General features: G+C 50.7%; 1 protein-coding gene across 2 annotated transcripts in view; it reads right to left on the bottom strand.

Annotated features, from left to right (window-relative positions):
- Positions 1–1,212: 1,212 nt before the first annotated feature.
- Positions 1,213–16,886, bottom strand: part of SAFB (scaffold attachment factor B) — a 35,181-nt gene continuing 19,507 nt past the window's right edge. Inside the window, exons 6-21 of one of the 2 annotated variants that reach the window (XM_057540829.1) lie at positions 16,471–16,498; positions 15,018–15,528; positions 14,545–14,594; positions 13,651–13,745; positions 11,703–11,852; positions 11,543–11,625; positions 11,089–11,228; positions 10,844–10,932; positions 9,150–9,256; positions 6,974–7,261; positions 5,683–5,820; positions 5,194–5,236; positions 2,530–2,648; positions 2,129–2,229; positions 1,683–1,749; positions 1,213–1,512 (exon numbers count right to left, since the gene is read on the bottom strand). In XM_057540829.1, coding sequence (XP_057396812.1) covers positions 1,395–1,512; positions 1,683–1,749; positions 2,129–2,229; positions 2,530–2,648; positions 5,194–5,236; positions 5,683–5,820; positions 6,974–7,261; positions 9,150–9,256; positions 10,844–10,932; positions 11,089–11,228; positions 11,543–11,625; positions 11,703–11,852; positions 13,651–13,745; positions 14,545–14,594; positions 15,018–15,528; positions 16,471–16,498 — 2,127 coding nt within the window. In that variant the 3' untranslated portion in view covers positions 1,213–1,394. Of the gene's footprint in view, positions 1,513–1,682; positions 1,750–2,128; positions 2,236–2,529; positions 2,649–5,193; positions 5,237–5,682; positions 5,821–6,973; positions 7,262–9,149; positions 9,257–10,843; positions 10,933–11,088; positions 11,229–11,542; positions 11,626–11,702; positions 11,853–13,650; positions 13,746–14,544; positions 14,595–15,017; positions 15,529–16,470; positions 16,499–16,886 lie in introns of both variants that reach the window. The other variant, XM_057540828.1, reaches the window with a different exon arrangement.

Genomic DNA, 16,886 nt, shown 5'->3' on the forward strand with positions numbered 1-16,886 from the left:
CTAGGTAACCCCAGATACTCTCCCACGTGAAGGTTCGTAATTTAATCCTGTCCGCAGGTCCCTCTTGCCACGTGCGGTATAAGCTTGCAGGGATTAGGATTGCAGGATGTGCCTGGCCTGGTGGAGGAGATGTATTCAGCCAACAGGTGGAAAGGCCTGGTCCTGTGTCTGTCTTCCCTTGTCTGTGGGCCCTGGGGGGACAGGGGCCCGGTCAGCCTTGGTTGTTGGTACATCTCAGCCTTCAGACAGGGCCAGACCCTACTTGAGTGTGAGACGGGAGCCAAGAGGCAGGCCTCCGAGCACTATTCCCCTAATAGGGGGGGCCTGCCCCCAGCCCCATCCATACAGACCCAGGGCCCCTAGAGACAAGGAACACAGCTGACCTGGGGAGGTGGCACTGTCCCACCCAGCCACCCCTGGAGTCCAGGCAGCACTTGAACCCTGAACACACCCGCACCTTATGTGGGGTGAGGACCCCCCCAACCCCGACTCCTCTGTCCTGGCAACTCTCCTTCCACTCCGGCCCCTGCCACTCCCCGAGGTGGACTTCATCACCTTGTGGACTTCATCACCTGGTGTCCAACAGCTCTTCTGCTCCTCTCACGGCACACGTGGTCATCTCTCCTCCCCACCAGGATGCAATCCCACTCACGAGGTCCCTAGAGGAGTCAGATTCAGAGACAGAAAGTAGGTGGTGGGGGCCAGGGGGCTGGGGACTGAGTGTGTGATGGGGACAGAGTTTTAGTTTGGGAAGAAAGAAAAATTCTGGAGATGGACGGTGGGGATGGTTGTATGACGCTGAGAATGTACATAATGCCACTGAACTCTACCCTTAAATGGTTAAAATGGTCAATTTCATGTTACGTGTATTTTACCACACAAAACCCACAAAACAGCCCGTTCAGCAAGGGTGTCATACATGGAGGCAAAATGTGGACGATTTGAACAAACATCTGAGGTATGTCACAAGGCCCCCGAGGACGGACAGACGGCTGAGACACATGACCCAGACGGTCCTATGAACTCCGGGCCCGGGCTCACGCAGGCTGGAAGGTGTGTGCTGCTGGCAAAGTGCTTCTGGAAAACCCAACAGTCCCCGAAAGCTGCCCCTTTCCATCCTCCTTCCTTGAAGGAAGAGCTGTGGCTTAGCACTTATAAATATAATTTCATTTTACTTAAAGACGTGAAAATAAAAAGACACGACGCTTTAAATAAAGGGTACGTGAACAGAAACACATTTATTACAAAAAACCAAAAAAACCAAAAAACAAATTCACATTGTATTGAGCTACAATATGGCAGCAGATAAAAAAAAATTATTGTACACAGTTTAAGGGAACTCTTAACAGAACATATTCTTGTTGCCACGTGACGTAACACAGGAGCCCAAGCACTTAGTAGCGGCGAGTGAAGCGGGCATCATTGGGTCGGCTCCCCCGGTTCTGGCCCCCGAAGCCGCCGCGAGGGATCACGTGGCCCCGAGAGGCCCCCCCGGGGGCAAAGCTGCCGCGCCTGAAACAAAGGCAAATTCTTTTTTATTTTTCACTCAGTGGGCTCTGCCCTGTGCCCGTGCTCTCTGGGGCCTCCTTCCTTTTAGCAGCAGTGACACCCGCCCAAGCACACGGCACCTTCACCGAGGCGAGCCCACAAGCAAAGACGAGACCAGTGACAATGGGCCTTACCCCGACATGCCTCCCCGGTTCATCATGTGACCTGGCCCGGAGTGACCAGACATACTTCTCTCACCGCCTGGAAAACAAGGAACACTTTTCACACAGCGCCTCCAGGCACAGGACGTCGAGTTCAGAGGACACAGGGCTCAGACAACTCCAGTCCCTTTCTTGAGCCACAGGTCCGTGGAGGATGTGTGAGCACACAGATTGCACACACCCGCTCTCCTTGCTAAGTCACGGTGAAGAGGAGCTACAGCACCCGTGGCACCCCTCCTGTGCCAGACCTCACCCACTCACCCACCCAGGCCGGAAGGAGCAAGGCCACACGCTAGGGAGAGCAGAGAAAGCTGCTCCCGCCCTCACGAGCAGTGCCCGATGTAGAGCAGGGGCAACCCCAGCTGCCCGGATGCTTCTCCACCGAGACAGATGCGCCTTGGCCAAGTGCCAGCGCTCACCTTGCCACCTCCTATGGTCCCTGTCCATCATGCCTCCGTCAGCAGCGCCCTGCCACGCACGGTCATCCTCCATTCTTCGGCTGTGGTCCCCCCACTCACGTCTGCCCCTTGGAGAAAGACATCTCTGATTTGGATTGCCCCCACCTCTGCCCTCCAGGAGAGCAACGGCACTGGGTTTGGGAGGGTGCGTTTAGCACTTTGTGACCCCAGCCCTTTGAGCAACGGGGGCTGCGGGGGAACGGAAGTGGCACTCAGAGAGCTCAGAGGCAGCCTGGGCCGTGGCGAGTGCGCTGGGCCCGCACTCAGCTTATGCCCAAGACCAGGGGTCCTCGGCCGGACACACCAATCCTGCCAGCTGGGTGAGAGGCCCCGGCGGGCACCATGGGACGTGAGACACAAACCTGGGGGGAGGAGGCAGCCCCCGGCCCTCGCTCATCCTCTTGTCAGAGCTGTATCCGCCCCACCCATCACGGGAATCCCGTCCGTGGCGCTCTGGTCCTCCGTGGCGTTCAGGGTAATGCTGGACGTTAAAGGGTCAAAACGAAAGAAGGCCTCAGTACAACCCTGGATCTCAGGGCCTTTGGGGCAACAAGTTAATAATGACAAGGACGATAACTCAGACAGGAGTCCCTGCAGGCCCGAGACAGTGCCGGCAGGCGTTCTGTACGCTGTCTGGGGCCACACAGGACCTTTCAGCTGGCACAACACAGCCGCACCCCCGATGTCTGCTCAAGGCCTGGGGAGGAGCAGTGCTCATGGAGCCCAAGACCAAATTAGGTTCTCCCTAATCAGAAGGCAGAGATTCAGGCACCAATGGACTGAAGCGTGCTGGGGCTGAGTGACTGCCCCACACCAGCAACGGACCACGCTGTGCCAGGTGCCTGTGCTCAGAATATGATCAGGGAGCCACCAGAGCAGAAGAGCCACCAGGGATCCTTTGACATGATTCACTCCAGGGCCTGGCATCCTGTCCTACTTTGTCCAGACACGACTCCTTGGCAGCCCGGCTTGCTCAGCGGCATGGCCACGTGAACTGCTCGGCCGGCACAGACCCCAGGAAGATTAAAGAGGACACCTCACACTCTAGCCCCTTTCCCTTCACCCCGAGCCCGTCCCTGCCGGCTGCAAGAAGGTCCAGGCTGACTTTCACGGAGCTGGCGAGGTGGCTCTGGCTCCACAGCCCTGTTCTCTTGTTGTTCCACAAACCCAATCTGTGGCTTTGGGGCTTTTGCCCCAGGACTATGGTCTAACTGAGAAGGAAGGAGAAAGGCGTCCTGGTAACGAAGCCCCTTGGGGTCCCGCCCCAGCGGCCCTGTCCCCGTCTGCATCCACGGGAATCTCCTGGGCCAGGGCAGGTACACGGTGGCTCCACATGGGAGCCCTGACTTCGTGGCCCTCGGCGCCCTGGGCAGCACCGCCGCCTGCTCCCCCCGGCCGCTCGTCCCCAAACGTGTACCCACACCGCACAAGAAAAGGGGGTCAATCTTACAAGATGGACAAAACAGAACGTTGTTCCTTCAAGGGGCAAAATCACAAGCCAATGTGTCCAGGAAAGTCAGTGCTGGCAAATGTAACAAGGTATCTCAAACGGGATCCTGGAAGCAGTTCTATGAACAACCTTCAAGGTGCACTGACTTTAAAAAAATTATAGCTCATGCTTTACACAGCTTAATTTTGGACATTTGAGAATGACCTTTTATCAATAGCCTTCTGAAGACTAATTGGACAGAGAAACATTTAAAGGATGGAAGTTCATCTCAGCAAGACCTAGTTCTTTAAAGCCCATTCTCATCTCTCCCTGGTGTTTTAAAATTTAACCAACATTCTCCTGTCTAACAACCCACCCACCCACGGACCAGTTCAACAAGGCCCTGAGGCCTGTGCTGGTTTTCCCTTTCTGTGTCGGATGTCACCATTTGCCGTTCGGGGCAGCAGTTGTATCTTACTTGTGATTATGGATGTGAGGACACAAACACTCCTTTCGGTCAGGAGAGCACTATCTAATCAGATGAGAATAGCTCTCCACGAACAAGAGCAACACGGCAGGACTGGGCAAACACTTGCCGCAGACACGTATGTCATCTCATTTAACCCCCCACTCCACCCCACCCTCCCTCCCCTCCTTTCACAGCTGGAGAAACAGGCTCAGCAGAAGTGGTGGCACCGCGATGTGACCCTGGTCCTGATTCCGGAGCCTGGACATTTAACCACTGTGCTCAACGTCTCCACCAAAGGAAACCCATGACACTAGGGGTACATTTAGCTGCACGGGAGATTTATGCCTGGGAGCAGAGAAACAGGAATCATGTGACAGGGTCATGGAATTGCTCCTGAGGTGGCAGCGAACTCCTCAGATGCAGTCAAGGAGCTTAGCCATTCCCAGCCATGTTCTCAGGCATGGAGGGAGGATAGGACTGAACGTCGGTGCTGGAGTCAGGGAGGAGACCGACCCACGGGGCAGCGATTCTGCCAGAACGATGCCCTGACCACAACTTTCCCTCATGCCTCTGATTCTCCAAGGAAACCCACTAAAAAGTCAAGGCTCTTTGGGGAAGTTCTCAATCTAAATGTACGATAGGAAAAAAGGAGAAAACTGAGCTTGTTTTCTAATGTGTTCATCCTGCAAAGAGAAAACGCGTGGGCCTGACTCAGCTGCTTCCCGAGGCTCAGCAGGGGCGTGCTGACCCTGCGACCATTGACACTCCAGGTGCACTGGGCTCCGTGACACGAGGCATCGCGTCTAGTCAGCGCTGTGGGTCACAGGCACTTCCCAACAGAGCCTGCCAGACTCATGCAAGGCTCTCCAGCACTTTAGTACCGGTGTAGTCACCAAGGTGTATAGAACCTTAGGGTCAAAGCCAAACAAGGCTTCAGAATACTTGTTTGAATTTTGGGCCAGCACAAAGCACAAGCTATTCACATGGTCATCCCACAAAACGCTGCAGGTGCCGCACTCCCTTACTCGTTCTTCCTCTAACTCAGGTGGAGGAGGAAGAAGGCATGGAAAGGGAAGAGAACCAACTGTACAGGGAAAACTGTGGCTACAATCACAGCTTCTGACTTACCTGTCCTTCTCTTTCTCCCATGATTGACCTTGAACCTTCTCTCCTGAAAAAACCAATTTAAATGAAAGCATAAGGAGAAAGATAGGTCGGTTAAGTCCCCAAATGGAAAACATTTCCACTTGAACCCAGGTAATTCACATACACTCTGCTGGTTCACGTGGGCTGGCTACCTAGAAGCCTAGAGCCTAGAAGGGCCACTCGAGCTCTTTGTCATTAAGAATGAACCAGGACAGGGACTTCCCTGGCGGTCCAGTGGTTAAGACTTCGCCTTCCAATGAAGGGGCCTAGGGTTTTGATCCTTGGTTGGGGAGCTAAAGAAAGATCCCATGGCTCGGGGCCGAAAAACGAAAACATAAAACAGAAGCAATATTGTAACAAATTCAATAAAGATTTTAAAAATGGTCCACATTAAAAAAAAAAGAAGAGAAAAGAAAAGAATGAACCAGGACAAAGAAATCATGCATCAAGCAGGCAGGGTCAGTGGCTGACCTGTCGACCGAGTGGTCAGGGTAGCGGCCCCGGTCCCTGTGGTCAAAGTCGTGGAAGCGGTCCTGGCGGTTGAAGTCAGAATGGTAACGCTCATCCAGGGCGGCCCGCTTAGCTTCTGGCCAGTAAGCATCATCTCGCCTAGGAAAGGAAGCAAGAAAGAGGACGTACATCTCCCCCTCCAAATAGATTACCTTTGTGGAAGCTGGTAAACTTGACCCTCCCACTGCCCCTATCACTTCACAGAACGAGAAGGAACTTTATCATTAGAGTCCACATGAGCTGAGAGCGCCTGGAGGGGTGACGTGGGATGTGACTGAAGGGCTCCATTCTCTCTTACCCCACATGCCCCTTGTCCCCCACAGAAAAGCTCCGGTCTCCCTATAGGAGGGGATCAGTGAAGTGGGTGTCAGCAGATCCCCTCTGGGAACCTCTCATGGCCATGAGGGTCGGCCAGTCTACCAGGACAATTAGTACACCGCTGTCCTTCTATCCCGATGCAGACTTGACCCAGCATACACCAAGTGGGGAGGACTTTCAGTAGCACTTGAAATGTACTGGCTCAAAACCGTTTCTGACCATAACAGACTCTCCCCTCAGTATCTTGTAAAATGCATAAAAAGTCCTAAGACACCTTAAAGGCCCTTTACAGAAGTCTCAATGTTATATTACACAGGGACCTCTCTAACCCATGCCAGTAGAAAGAAGATTAAAACAAAGGAACAAACACACACCACCAGGCAGTCTCCCCCAAGACACCATGCGTGTGGAAAAGCTCTGATAGAATCAATGCTAGGATTATCACCCCAGACTCCTGACAGCAAGACCCGAAACGGGCCTTTCACTGGTGGTGAGCATTTTAGTGTTCGTGTGGCATATCAGCGTGTCTGGGGAGTTAAACGCGATCTCATTAACAGAATGAACCAACACAAACTACTGCAATGATTACAAAACCTGGAAGGTGCCCAGAAGGAGGTGCTGGCCGCGTGCCCAGCCCGATGTGTTATGTGCTGCTCTGGGTGTCTGATCTCCTTCCTGGGGGAGGAGGCAGTGGTCTGTGCTGGGACCTGAACCTAATGATTTAATAAGCACCTCTTTATCCAACCATTTCTCCACCGATCTCAAACTATCTCAGGTTCCCAGATGAAGTACAGAATACCAAATTTGACTGTAACAAGTACTTGTGCTTCCTTTTAAATAAAAATCGTGTGTTAACAGGACTCTGGGGACCACGGCACAATTCTAAACGCCAGGGGCCACCTCAGGGGCGGTGGCTAGGAGTGGCGTGGCTTACCGCCCGTCGTCGTAGGGCCTCCGCACGGCGGGCCGCCGCTCCTGCTCGTAGCGCAGCTCCTGTTGGCGCCGCAGCTCCTCGCGCTCGTGGTGGATGCGCTCCTGCTCGCGCCTGCGCTCGTGCTCCACGCGCATGCGCTCGCGCTCCAGCCGCTCGCGCTCCAGCCGCTCCCGCTCCAGGCGATGTCTGTGGAAAGCCAGCCTCTCGCGGGCGATGAGCAGCCGCTTGCGCTCCTCCCGCTCCAGCTGCGCCTGCATGCACTGCTCTCGCTCACTGCGCTCGCGCACCCTGGAGGCAAACAGCAGAGGCTGCAAGGGCCCAGGAGCCGCAGCAGCGCCCAGTACCGAGGGCCTCTCCCAGCAGGGGGAGCTATGGATGGGGCCACGGCTCCGCCCCCGGGTGGGATGGGGGCCCTAGAGCTGCAGATACATTTAGCAACAAGCAAGGGCCGCTGGGTGGTGGACGCAGCCCGGCTGTGCAGGACCCCGCCAAGGCTGAGGGCACTGACAGCCCTGCTTTTGCAGGTGATACTGATGGTGCCCAGTGCGCTTCCCTCCAGTCTCCGTGTACAGCTGCCAGGTTGTCTCCTGTCCATCCTCTGCTCTGTGCTTAGACACATAATCATACCAGCAGAAATGTCTAATCTCGCCTTACTTTGTGTCTGCGTCTTAGAAAAAAATGGCTGCAGCTTCCTTGCTTTCAGGCACCATGTCCTGGACCCCGTGCGCCCCCACCTCTACAGATGTACGGCATGCTTCTGGGAAGGAGCCCATGGAGTGAGAGGCCACAGTGCACATGACCACTCGCAGACCTCGTGGGCCTTCTGGTTGTTCCCAGCCTCAGGGAAATGGCCACCCCGCCCCATTTTCTTAGCACAGGTTCCTCTCGGGCAGGCTGGGGGAAGTGGCATTGCTGGGTCTGGAACACCAGCATTCAGAAGCCCGTGCTACCTCGGGACCGCTCTCCAGGCTGCTGTGCCCCCCAGAGAGGTCACTCCCACCACTACAAGCATCTGTCTCCCCCAACTGTAATTCAGATCAAATTAACGGATGGAAAACCAGTCTCACTGCTGTTTTCACCTGCATGTCCCTGATGCCTGGTGAGGCTGAACGACGTTTCATGTTTCATGACCATATGTACGCAGCCCCTTCTGTCCATCTTCTATCGGGTTATTTTTTATCTACTACAAAACACCTTTACTACCATCTGTCACACATCTTTGCACCTTCTCTTTGGTCTTTCATTGTACAGAAGAGAAATTTTAATTTAGTCTACCTCTCCTTTATAAAATTTCAGTCCTTTCAAAAGCTCAAACTCATAAATATATTTACTTTTGCATTACACGGATAACTAATTTTTATGTTTATGTTCAGCCAGCAGTTTATGTTGACAATTTGTAGTGATGTGAGCCAGAGATCCAAAGGACTGTCCAAAGGCACAGCCAAGTGACCTGAAGCCATTCTGGGGTGAGCCCGTCCTTTTCTCACTAGTGGGAAATATCACTTTTATCATGTTAAATTCCCACACGCACATGGGTCAGTTCTACTCATTTGCTAATTACTTCACCAAAGCCGCACTTTTTCTTTGCCCACTGCCTTTCCCTTTTCAGCAAAAGTTCTGTACAGCGTACTACAGAAAACAGTGCTCCTGCCCCCTTTCTCAGTCTCATTCTGCTAGCCTTTTTACTAATGGTTCTTATTTTTTAAACTACAGTTTACATTTTTTTCTTGACAGGAAACTTTAACTGTCACTCAACGTGATTGACAACATTTCTGTTTAGTTTTTAAAAATTATGAGGACCTTGTCTTGGGCTTATTTAAGGACGAGGACCTCTCAGCTCTCTCATTGGTCTGTCCCACTCTTTTTCCCTATTCACAGCTTCTGGAGCAAATTTGGTATGTTCTGTTAACTAGCACTACTGTCCCAGGAAAGCATTCCATCTCCCCTGCCTTTGCTACCTCCCAGAATCTTCAAAATATCTGCCTGAGGAAACAGTTTGAAAAAAGTCACAGAAGAAAGCCAGTGCACAGGAAGTCTGTGAACTAAAAGCCAAAGGAGCAGAGGTTTAAAGCAATATTCCACCCACAGGGGACTCGGAAAATACCCTCCCAGGACAGAGTTACCACCAGTCAACTGCAACACCCAAACCAGCCCACATTCCTGGATTCTGACTCACCTGCGGGACTCTGAGTCTCGTGACTTCCTCGACTCTTTGACTTTATCAAAGGACACAACAGACCGCTTCTCCCTGCTGGCTGATTTGCGATCCTGGCTCTTGGAAACCTGGTTCACCAAGAAACATTGAAAAGTTAAGGTAGAAACAACAACAGGAGAATTAGGTGTGTCCAGGTCCAAGCATCCAAGATCAGAAGTGAAGATTAACGTTTAATGAAACAATCAGATAACAAAGCCTTCTCTCCTAAGAAACTTCATGTTTGCTTACTGTAATTCAGAGTCACAGACTGTCATTACCATTTAATGCTAAAATATGACTCGAGTACTTTCACTAGTCAAAATGGAAATGAGTATCTTACCAGAAACTTTTTGTAAGATAAAAAAGTATTTTTTTTTCACTTTGTCTTTTGCGTCCAAAACACATTCTTTAATATTAAACATGCGGCGATGCCCAATTGAGGCTATTTCTGGTATGTTTGAGGATTCCTTATTTGTGCTGACTGCATTATTTTTTGAGATCTACCCGCCTCAGCCCTCAAATTCACACTTCCAATTTGCCATTCTGCATCATTTATTATAAAATAAGGGGAAAACGCTCTAACACAGTAAAATATTTGCACAAACACAGGCAGACTGAAATGTCGTAATAGAAATGTCAGCTTGCAACTGGTCCACAACATTCAAAAGCTTAAACGGTTTATCTTCTGGGCAGCACAGGTTAACATGGCAGGCCTGAGGCTGGTGTTAGAGAACTTGGCATTCAGAGTGTCCCTAAGTCAAGAGTTAACTGGCAAAGGTGGTTCACTGTGCCCAGACCATGCAAATGATGGTTTGTGCTGAAAACCTGCTCTCCTTCGGTACTTGCCTGGAGAGGGGACTACGTGACCAGCCCCATTAAAAACCCTGGGAGCTGAGGCTCCAACGGGCTTCCCTGGGCAGAAGTATCACCCTCAAGCGGCTGCACTGTCGCTGTTGCGGGAGCCAACACAGGAGGGAGAACACAAAGGAGCCGGCAGGGTCCCCTCCAGACTCCCCCCACCTGTCTTTCCCCGCCTGCCCGGCTGTGTATCCTCTCTGCATCACTGAAGCCAATCTTGACCGTGACTACAACTATGTGCCGAGTCCAGGGGGCCCCCCAGTGGATCTCAGAATGTGGGTAGCCTTGGGGACCTGGACCCACATCCATCAAAGTTGTAAGCCTGTCAAAAGTTGAACGTATGAATATCAACAGCTACCCATGACCCCAGTGGCAGGCAGAGTGAAGTGGTAAGAACCTAAGACTGGCACTTTGTGGATTCCGTGTTCTGTGGAGTATCTGCAAGGAGTCAGAGTATGGACTGGCTGTAAAGGCGGGCCGGAAGGCTGCCTGGGTCACACGGGGGTTTGGGAATGCACAATGGAGAGCTGCTCAAACTTCCAGGCTGGCAAGGAAAATGGACTACTGTACCCTGATTCAGGCAAACAAAGCCAACCACTCCCATAATTGAATTTGAAAATTAGTTATAAAAAACCAAAAAGCAACAATTCTTATCATACAAACTATGAAGCAAAGCTTATAAACTTTCCCATTTTTGAAGTTCAAAAAAACCTACATTTTGGAAAGGCTGACAACTTTTCTCAAGCTCAAGAATCCCCTAAAACACACATAGGAATGTCAGAGGAAATAAATACCCCAGGTGGGAAAGGAACACTCACTCTGTCCTTGGATCCTGATGTTTTGACACTGATAACAGGTACACCTTTAGATTTATCCATCACCACGGTCCGCTCAGTTCCTCGACTTCCTACAGGAAGAGAGGAGCAAGATAAGAAGCGGCACCTCCAACTGAGGAACAACACTCAACTCCATAGAAAACAAATGTAGTTTTGTGTTGCCAACTAACCACACCAGCCAGGAACAGAACACAAGGTGAAATCTCCCATACCCATCGGTCAGCTACCTGATTTTGTGGTTCGAGATCGTTCTGAAGGGCCAGGTTTCTGATCATCCTGATCTTTGCTCTTTTCTCCACTTCCATCTTCACCCTTTTTAGCATCATCTTTTCTGTCGGGCTTCTCTTCTCTCTTAATGTTTGCAGATCTAAAAATAACACCCCAGACACAGGTGGGTGAGAAGAGATATTGAGGGAAAAAGCCAGCGACGATGACAGGACTCTCGCCATGAGCACCAAGTGATGAGGAGGCTGCCTCTAAGGCACCAACAGGATGGAGGACAAGGAGCCTGGAGAGGGACTGGAGTCATCTCCCAGGACTGGTGGTGAGACCGTCCTCAACGAATGCAGAAAAGTAAAGGGGGCGAGGGCCTCACAGCCTTCCCCATCCGTGGAAAACGTGAAGGACGTGAAATGAAGAAAAGGGTCACCTTGGCCACAATCCCCTCGGGAAGAGTAATACCTGTCAGCATTGCTAGACTTCTCTTTTTTCCCCTCCCCTTCTCTTTTGTCAGAAGTTTTCTTCCCAGCAGGTTCATTTTTTGCCTGAAAAAGAGAATCAGGTGGAAGTATTACCTTATTTCCTAACATGGTCACATCCCGGGAAGAAAATAGCCCCTTACTTTTTCCACTGAGATCATCTTCCCGTGGAGCTCTGTTTTGTGCAGGTGGTTAATGCATTTTGTGGCCTCTTCTGCCGTGGACATTGTAACAAAGCCGTAGCAGCGAGCTCCAGGACTCCGGGCATTGGTCACAACCTTGGCGCCCACCACCTTGAAGGAAAGCACACAAATATGGCTTGGACACGAAGCCCCCCCCACAGACCCCGACACTGCGGTCCACGCTGCTTCCCTCTGACCCACCCCACGTCCTGCTCCCCCCCGCCCCCCACCAGAGACACTGAGAACAGGTGGAGGACAAGTAGCAGGTAAAGGCTGGGGAGGGTAATGCTATTGTCTGGCTGCTCCGACTCCATCCTGCCTGTTCCTCTAGGGCACCAGGATGACAGCGTGGAGGAGAAAGTGAAGCAGAAGGCAGAGTCCTGCCAGCATGCCGTTAACACTATGTAAAATTTGTAAAGAAATGTTTCTGAACATGCAGTCATCTACGTGGCCAGTGAAGTAGGAAGACACATCTACAGAAGGAGAGCGACAGGACAGGTTTATAAAGAGCGCTCTGTAATGCAGAGCCCATCCTACTACTAACAAAACAAAATTCAAGGAGATGTTTCAGGCACTACAGATACATCCTTATATGCTATTTAACTCTCCCAACAACCTCAGTAAGCTGAAGTTAGGGACAGCCTTTTACGGCAGAAGGCACCACGGCTCAGGAGAGGTCCCAGAGGAACCAGTGGCCATGGCCGGTATTCATTCTCATTGTGCCACGTGGAGCCTTACCCCCAAAGGAAGGTTTCAGAGTGGTCTGGTCCCTTATTCGAGCCAGCAATGAACCCAAGACACTGCAGGCTCCAGGCTGACACTTCCCTGCTGAGAGCAGCCATCTGCTTTGAGGGCCAAAGCAGAATCAAGAAAAGGGTCCCACCTTGTATTACTGAGGCCCAGGGAGTCGTGAGTTATTCTGAGAAACGTGTCAAGTTTAGTTTTCCTTGTTAGTTCCTGAACGTCAACAACCAAGGTAAATGACATTGGTTTTCTCTGTTATCATTGCTGAACCCTTACTACGAACACGAGCCTGTGCTAAGTCTCACTTGGCCAAGACTGACTGAGAGACAAGGAGGCACAGGTGCAGCAGTTTATCTGGAGGTGAGTTCGGGAAGCATGGGGAGGAAGGGGGAGAGGGAGGGGGAGAAAGAGGAGGGACTAAAGGCAACACACGGGGGACTGCAGTTGGCACCCAGGCGGGGAGGTGGCCCACCTGGGCGTCATGGCCACCCTTGCTGGGCTGAGGATGGAGGGAGACAGGCAGGGGTGGCAGAGAAGAGGGGGCCAGAGCTACCCAGCTGGGGGTGAAAGCACGTGGGCAGAGGCAGGGCACCAGCAGCTCTGCTCCAGTTACACAGGCCATCATAAGGAGACAACGACTTTTGAGGGCCCCCAGGTGACGAGATGAGGTTCACACGGGAGAGGCGACATGCCCCGGCCACACAACTCTGAGCGGCAGAGCTGGGGCCCACAGCTGCCCACACCGGCCTGGCTCCAGAGATCTTGTTCGTAACCATATCTACAGCTTCACTCGTGTTCTGTAATCACCACCATCTCACGAAAATGCTACCAGCACCTTCCCACCCTGCCCTCTGGTCCACCCTCCACAGCCCTCCCTGGGTTTAAGGCCTAAAGCCAGAGAAATGGATTCAGGAAGCTATCAAGTCGTGTGGTGGCTTGGGGGCCGGGGAAAGGTGAGAAATACAAAGTGGATGTGGGCTCTGGGAGATCCCACTGGGCTTGCATCTCTCCCCGTAGGGGCGGCGGACCCGCCACGAGCAATGTGAGCAAATGTGAGGTCAAAGAGCAGCATGCACAGTCACTCAAAGTCCTCACTGCGTGGGGACAATAATCTGCACGTAGAAGCCATACTGCATGGGCTTAAAAATCTCATCCCCGGTCTTACCTTCCCATACTTGCTGAAAAGATTCTTCAAATCTGTAGCTCTGGTGGTAGAAGAAAGTCCACTAACCCAGAAATTCCTACCACAACTGCTACGACCTATCACAAAAAAAGTTCAGGTCAAAAACATGACACCAACAAAATCCTGAGTCTTAAAAAAGCTTAAAATCATTCCAAACCAGACACTTTCCCTACTTGTCCCAGATGCCAGCAGTACCCAAAGCCAGCTGGGGTGTGGGGCCCCGCCCACTGTCCTTACACAAGCTCTGGAGCTGCGCACTAGGCAGATGGGACCACTGGCAACGCCACTTACTATGGCGAGTCAGAGGCTGCTCAGCCCGTGGGAGAGTCTCTTAGCTACCAAATGGCATCACCCAATCCAGTGAGGCGACTTTGGAATGTAAGACAGGTGCTATCAGTGTAGAACCACAGAGCACAACCTACCCCTGGTTTTTGTTCTTATTAGAACACTGATTAAGGAGGAATCTGGACCAGCAAAACTGCTTCTCAATCAGTGGATCAATAAAGGGCTCTGGTGTTGATAAATCTGCAATACCAGGGAAACTGCTCCCCACCGCCCCAAGGTATCTGAAACTCGAAGCATTTTCTCCATCTGCAAGTGTCACCGTGGTTAAGGAGGTTGCAAATCAGAGGGTCAGTCAGGACAGAGGAGCTCAAAGCCCTCTGGCAAAATCAAGCGTGAGCATCAAATCGATGTGTCAACTCTGCCCTGCAACCCAGAACCTGCAGTGAGGAGCAGGGCACAGAGTGGAGAAAAGGCTTTGAGACGGGCTCACAGGCACATGTGAGGCAGAAATGGGTGTGGACAGCCCAGAACCAAACACCCGCCACCATGGGGGCCAAACATGCTCTTGGGGATGATGCCACGCTGACCTACCCTTTTCCTCTTTGGAAAGCCTTTTGGTATCCAAGTCATCTTCGACAGAACTAGAGACAAAAGACAATGTCACTCCAGAAGGAAGAAGCAGACAGGAAACAAACTCAAAATTATAAAATACGTGCTGAGGTTGCATACCTACCCGAAATTTAGTTCTGAAAAAATGATACCCCGACAAACGTGTATTGGAAATCTGACCTAACCATAAGATTTCAGACCCACAGGAGTTAATTAATTCTGCTGGGCTAAAGATAATTAGGAAGAATTAAAGAAAACAACCATGATAGGTTGAGAAAAGAAAAAAGATTATGTAATCAGCTTAAAATAAACAAAGAGAAATAAAACATTCTTTAGAAGTAAACTACAATTGCATCAGTCTGGCTGGCCAATTGCAGAAACAACAGCTTATGTGTGTCATTAAACGACCAATGAAAAGGAGATAGCGTCTGGTCTAAAACTGAGAAAAAACAAACCTCATTTTCTGATCAGCGCCCTCACTGGCTGAGGACTCTTTAGGAGCCGGAGGGACTTCATTACAAGCTTCAAAAGCAAACTTCTTCACGTCTTCTTTGCTATCCCTGGGGTCTGGGCTTGAGGCTTCCGGGGGCGCTTCCGAGGCCTCCTCGCTACAGGCTTCCGTGTGCTCTGAGGCTTTACTACTCTGCTCAACTGGCTTCTCTAGCCCTACAGGCTCACAGTCCGTCCTCTCGCCATCGCCTGTCTGCTCCACGGGCTCCCTTTTCACTACCGCTAACAGGGTGTCTGCCTTGCTCGACTGAGCTTGTGCTGTTGACTCGCTGGCCAAATCTAAATCACCCTCCTCCGGATGGGCGCTGTCAAAAAGGTCCTCTTCCTCCGCAAGCTTTCTGTCTGGCCCCACGCTACTTGTTTCCTGTGCAAATGGCTGCTCCAGCTCGGAACCTTCTTCTTTTACTGGCTCAGATTTACAAGTTTCCCCCAAAATGTCGAGTATTTTCTCATTTTCTACGGATTTAACAGGAATAGAATGGCACAAGGTTTAATTACCAGGGAAATAAAGCAATCACAAATGTGGAACTGGCACGGCTGCCACACTAACACGAAGAGAACTGCTAGCTACACAGAGATTGGAAAACCCGCGGGTACACAAAGTTACACTGGTTACACTACCTGCGCTCCAACCGCCTGCGAGAGCAAGCCTCTACGCTACATGGAAGAGAAAAGCATCCCAGAGATTTAACCCCCATAACCTTCTGGCTGATTCTTGACAGTCTTCATTCTGTCGTCGTTTATATATGACTCTTCCAAATTTAGCTTCCAAAGTCCAAGTTGCTTAACTGAATGTATCACCATTCACTGAACAGCTCAATTTCCAAATTTCTTTGAATTTCTTTTAACAGAACAGTCCAACATGAAAACCAGAATCTCTTCCATCGGTGCTCTGAGATATTTGCAGTCCAGAAAGTGAACAGTTATTTGTTTGGAATTCTCATGAAGAAACTCTTTCCTCTTCTGGAATCCAGTTACGTCTCAATGTTTTAAACCGTATCTCCCTACCACTGCCTGCACTGCCTGAATTAAAAACCACAAAGTTAAGATACTGCCCAATATCACAAGATCTGTTCTGTGGGGTACAGAGGTATTTGCTCTCGAGAGGCATGCAAACTCTCTCTACATAAGTTTAAGTGCCGTGTACATTTAAAAAGGCATGAGACAGTTTCATCTCACCAATACATTTTGCGAAATGAGAAGTCAGCCACTTTCACAGATCTGGTGATATGGCTGGGTTTCCAATCTCTATGATCCTGGTATGTTCTGGATCGTAAACCTTTAGAACAATGTATACTACAGTAAGGTAACTTTTTAAAATTAAAGAATTCAAATTAGAGAAGGTGGAAAACTAGAATGGTTCCAAACCCCGCTGCTAAGTTTTTCATTTAACAGTACCTGGCTCCAAGGATGGCTCTTCAATTTCCTGCAACAAAAAATATAAATAAGATTGTGCCAGATGGATGAAACCTAGAATTTATTTACACCAAAAACTATAATAACTAAGAAGGGAATTTTAAAAACACAGACAAGGGACCTCACAAATGCAACAGGTGGAGAACCTGCTTGTTCTGGGCAAGAGCCCACACAGCTGGCATCCCACCCCATTCACCTCAGCCCCAAGCCCCACAGCCCAGGATGCTCTCAAGGGGTCTGGTTTATTACTGTTGTTTGCTGCATTTCCCAGTGCCTGGCAACATTATATCACTTTTAATGGTGATGAACCCATCACACGCTTGTCTATCCCTCTAAATTGTCTTAAACACTGCCCTGGAGGGCAGTGTTTTCATTTTTTCTATCTTTAGTGCCTAATA

Source organism: Balaenoptera acutorostrata, chromosome 2, assembly GCF_949987535.1.
Source record: "Balaenoptera acutorostrata chromosome 2, mBalAcu1.1, whole genome shotgun sequence".
NCBI classification, from domain to species: Eukaryota; Metazoa; Chordata; class Mammalia; order Artiodactyla; family Balaenopteridae; genus Balaenoptera; species Balaenoptera acutorostrata.